General features: G+C 45.5%; 1 protein-coding gene across 1 annotated transcript in view; it reads left to right on the top strand.

The window, feature by feature from the left end:
- Window positions 1-1,070, top strand: part of LOC122255840 (putative glutamate receptor) — an 18,295-nt gene extending 17,225 nt beyond the window's left edge. Inside the window, exons 9-10 of the mRNA XM_043020196.2 lie at window positions 1-74; window positions 863-1,070. The exon at window positions 1-74 is cut by the window's left edge and continues 183 nt beyond it. Of these exons, the coding sequence (XP_042876130.2) occupies window positions 1-74; window positions 863-1,070 (282 nt within the window). The remainder of the gene's footprint in view (window positions 75-862) is intronic.
- Window positions 1,071-4,495: the final 3,425 nt, after the last annotated feature.

The following is a 4,495-nucleotide window of genomic DNA, read 5'->3' as shown; positions in this document are numbered from 1 at the left end:
ACGTCCTATTTTCCGGTTCAACAGTCCTTCGCTCTCAAGAAAGGCTCTCCGCTCATTCCCATCCTGAATAAAGTGTAGGTGTTTTGTAGAGTGATTTTTTTTCCATTGCTCTATTTTTTAATTTATTTTCTATTATTAATTTTCTTTTTTCCATTGCTATATTTTTCATTTTAATTATCTATTTTATTTTATTATTATTCTATTTTATTTGTTATTATCATTTTATTAATGGCATCATAATTATGACAGTAACGGATCTTATATCAAGAAAGATTATATCATTCTTCATTTAGTTTTTTCCTTTGACTTTTGTTTTCCTGAATTTTAATCCGATCTAACAGTCAATACATTTCATTATTTGTAGTTTTGTTATAAATAAATCTTTACTATTTCAACAAATTGCGCTTTGGAATAATGTTACATTTATCATCGTAATATTTTATTTTATTATTGATGTTATTGTTATCATCATTATTGTTATTTCCACCATAACTATTATTATCATTGTTATAATCATCATCATCATATTCACCATCATCATCATCATCACCGTCACCATCGCCATCACCATCACCATCATCATGATAATAATACTACTAATAATAATAATCCTCATCATTATCAAATCATTATTACATTACCATCATCATCATTATTACTAGCATCAATATAATCATAATTATCAATCATAATTATATTAACCACTACCATCATCATCATGCTCATCATCACTAATATCATCATCATCATGAAACTCACCATCCAAACCACCACTTAACCACCAATACATCCCTTATTCCACTCCAAATCCATCCAAATTCATCCAACTCTCTCCACCTCTTCCAAACTCTCCCTCTGACAGGATTCTAGACATCTGGTCCACCGGGATGATAGACAAGTGGAAGACGAAGTGGTCACCTGCAACCAGCGACTGCAACATCCTGGAGACAAAACCCATAGTCCTTAAGACACTTTTAACCATCTTCCTGGTCCTGGCTTCCGCTATGGCGATTTCGGTCGTGTTCATGCTGGTGGAACGGAGGTTTCAGAAGGGAGTCTCGAAGTTCTGAGAGGGGGATAGGGGGAAGGGGAGGGAGAGGGGGAGGGAGAGGGAAGTGAGAGGGGAGGAGAGGGAAGGGAGAGGGGGAGATGATGAGGGAGAGGGAGAGGGAGAGGGGGATGGGGATGGGGAGAGGGAGAGGGAGAGGGGGATGGGGATGGGGAGAGGGAGGGGGAGGGAGAAGGGGAGGGAGAGGGGGAGGGGGAAAGGGGGAGAGTTAGGGGGAGGGAGAGGGGGAACTGTAGAACGGAGGTTTCAGAAAAGAGTGTCGAAGTTCTGAATGACGGGTGGAGAGGGAAGTGAGAGGGGGAGGGTGAGGGAAGTGAGAGGGGGAGGGGGAGAGGGAGGGGGAGGGAGAAGGGGAGGGTGAGGGAGAAAGGGGGAGGGTGAGGGGGAGAGAAGGAGAGGGGGAGGGGGAGAGGGAACTGTGGAACGGAGGTTTAAGAAGGGAGTCTCGAAGTTCTGAATGACGGTTGGAGATGGAAGTGAGAGGGAGAGGGTGAGGGAAGTGAGAGGGAGAGGGGAGGGAGATGGAAGAGAAAGTGAGAGTGAGGGAGAAAGGGGGCGGGTGAGAGGGAGGGAGAGGGAGAGGGGGAACTGTGGAACGGAGGTTTAAGACAAGAGTATCGAAGTTCTGAATGACGGGTGGGGATGGAAGTGAGAGGGGGATAGGGGGAAGGGGAGGGAGAGGGAAGTGAGAGGGGGATGGGGATGGGGATGGGGAGAGGGATTGGGAGGGAGAAGGGGAGGGAGAAAGGGGGAGGGGGAAGGGGAACGGTGGAACGGAGGTTTAAGAAGGGAGTATCGAAGTTCTGAATGACGGCTGGAGAGGGAAGTGAGAGGGGGAGGGAGAGGGAAGCGAGAGGGGGAGGGGGATGGGGATGGGGAGAGGGAGGGGGAGGGAGAGGGTGAGGGAGAAAGGGGGAGGGGGAGGGGAGGGAGAGGGGGAGGGAAGTGAAAGGGTGAGGGAGAGGGTGAGGGTGAGAGGAAGGGTGGGAGAGGGAGAGAGGGAAGTGAGAGAAGGAGAAGAAGGGAGAGGGGGAAGGAGAGGGAGAGGGAGAAAGGGGGAGGGGGAGGGGGAGGGAGAGGGAGAGGGGGAGGGGGAACGGCGGAACGGAAGCTTCAGAAGGGAGTGTCGAAGTTCTGAATGACGGTTGGAGAGGGAAGTGAGAGGGGGAGGGGGAGAGGGTTAGAAAGAGGGAGAGGGGGAGGGGGAGGGAGAGGGAAGAGAAAGGAAGAGGAAAGAGAGAGGGAGAGAGGGAAAGAGGGGGAGGGATAGGGAGAGAGGGGGGGCAGAGGGTGAGAGGGAGAGGGCGAAAGGAAGAGAGTGAGAGGGAAGGGAGACTGAGAAGGAAAGGGAGGGAGAGGGAAAGGGAAGAGAGAGGGTGAGGAAAGAGAAAGGAAGAGGGAGAGAGTGAAAGGAAGGGGGTAAGAGTGTGAAGGAAGAGAGAGGAAGAGGAAAGAGGGAAGGGAGAGGGAAAGGGTAGAGAGAGGGAGAGGGAAGAGAGAGGGAAAGGGAGGGAGTGAGATGGAGAGGGAAGAGAGAAGAGAGAGGGAAAGGGTAGAGAGAGGGAGAGGGAAGAGAGAGGGAGAGGGACGAGAGAAGGAGAGGGAAGATGGAAAAGGTGAGAGTAAGAGAGGGAAAGGAAAGGAGTGAGAGGGAGAGGAAAGAGAGAGGGAAAGGAAAGAGAGAGGGAGAAGAAAGAAAGAGGGAGAGGAAGGGAGGGAGAGAGAGAGAAGAAGAAGGTGAAAGGAAGAAGGAAGAGAAAGGGAAAGGAAAGAGAGAGAAATAGAGAAAGGAGAGGTAAGAGAAGGGGAGAGGGTGAAAGGGATAGGGAAGAGAGAGGGAGAGGGAAGAGAGAAGGAGAAGGAAGAGATAGGGAGGGAGTGGGAGAGGGTGAGAGGAAGAGGGAGAGGGAGAAAGGAAGGGGGTCAAGAGAGAGAGAGAGAGAGAGAGAGAGAGAGAGAGAGAGAGAGAGAGAGAGAGAGAGAGAGAGAGAGAGAGAGAGAGAGAGAGAGAGAGAGAGAGAGAGCGAGAGCGAAAGAAAGAAAGAAGAGAGAGAATATATTTTTGTATTCTACGTAATATAATCTTCCTTCATTCTATTTATCACATATTTATCTTAACCCACTTATATATACATACACAAGCATATAATGGTTGCACTATGCACACTTACAACACTTTCTTTTTAACCTTTACAATGTCACATGTTACACACGTGATTCAATCATTCAACCTATACAGAGGAGCAGCACTTCGTTCTTCATCAAGTTTGCAAATAAACCTAGAACTGTTTTTCGGCCATGTTCTTCACACCCTTAGCCATGTTACTGTAATTCTTGTAGAGTTCGCCACTTAGTTAACAGGCAGAAGAAGAAGGAGAAGAACAAAAGGAAGAAGGATATGAAGGAAAGGAGAAGGAGAAGAAGAAGAAAAAAAAGTAAAGAAAAAATAAAAATGGATTAATAGTGATATTAGTGATCTTTATGATAATATAAATAATACTGATGACAATAACAAAAGATAACCAGAATATGAATAAGAATAATACAAGAAGAAAGAGTGGAGCAGAGGAAGGGCGTTAATATGAGAGAAGAAGAAATGAGACGGAAAGGGGGAGAGAGGGAGAGGGAGAAGGGGAAAGGGAAGGAGAGGGAGATGGAATGGGAGAGGGAGAGAGAGAGAGAAGGAGAAGAATAAGAAAAAAGTAAAAAAAAAAATAATAATAATAATATGAATAATACTGATGACAATAACAAAAGATAACAAGAATATGAATAAGAATAATACAAGAAGAAAGAGTGGAACAGAGGAAGGGCGTTAATAAGAGAGAAGAAGAAATGAGACGGAAAGGGGGAGAGAGGGAGAGGGAGAAGGGGAAAGGGAAGGAGAGGGAGAAGGAGAGGGAGATGGAATGGGAGAGGGAGATGGAATGGGAGAGGGAGAGAGAGAGAGAGAGAGAGAGAGAGAGAGAGAGAGAGAGAGAGAGAGAGAGAGAGAGAGAGAGATCGGCAGAGACACATAGAGAGAAAGAGAGAGAGAGAGATGGGGGGGGGAGACTTTGTAATGTTTGAATAATATGAAATCGTTCAACTGCCCCGGTAACTTGAAATAAATTATTCTGAACTACAATATCTCAGTTTAACCTTAATCAATAGAAAACGTAATATTAGGGAGGATTTTAATGGGAAACTATATCATTTCAACCAAATACACCAATACGAAGAAAGGATGGGGATGGAGGAAGAGAAGAGGAGGAGGATAAAGAGGATAAGAAGTGAAGGATCAGAAGATTTTGAATAAAAAAAGAATGAATAGGAAGAGAAGGAGATGTTGAATAAGAAGGAAAATATGAAGATGATGAAAAAGAAAAAGAAAATTAAGAAAATAAGAAAAGAGAGAAGAACAAGAAAATAAGAACAGAAGGGGAA

Source organism: Penaeus japonicus, unplaced genomic scaffold (genome assembly GCF_977035675.1).
Source record: "Penaeus japonicus unplaced genomic scaffold, GWHDUDI00000001_assembly GWHDUDI00000034, whole genome shotgun sequence".
NCBI lineage: Eukaryota > Metazoa > Arthropoda > Malacostraca > Decapoda > Penaeidae > Penaeus > Penaeus japonicus.
The sequence above is the reverse complement of the archived record's forward strand: the minus strand, read 5'-3'. Positions and strand labels throughout refer to the sequence as shown.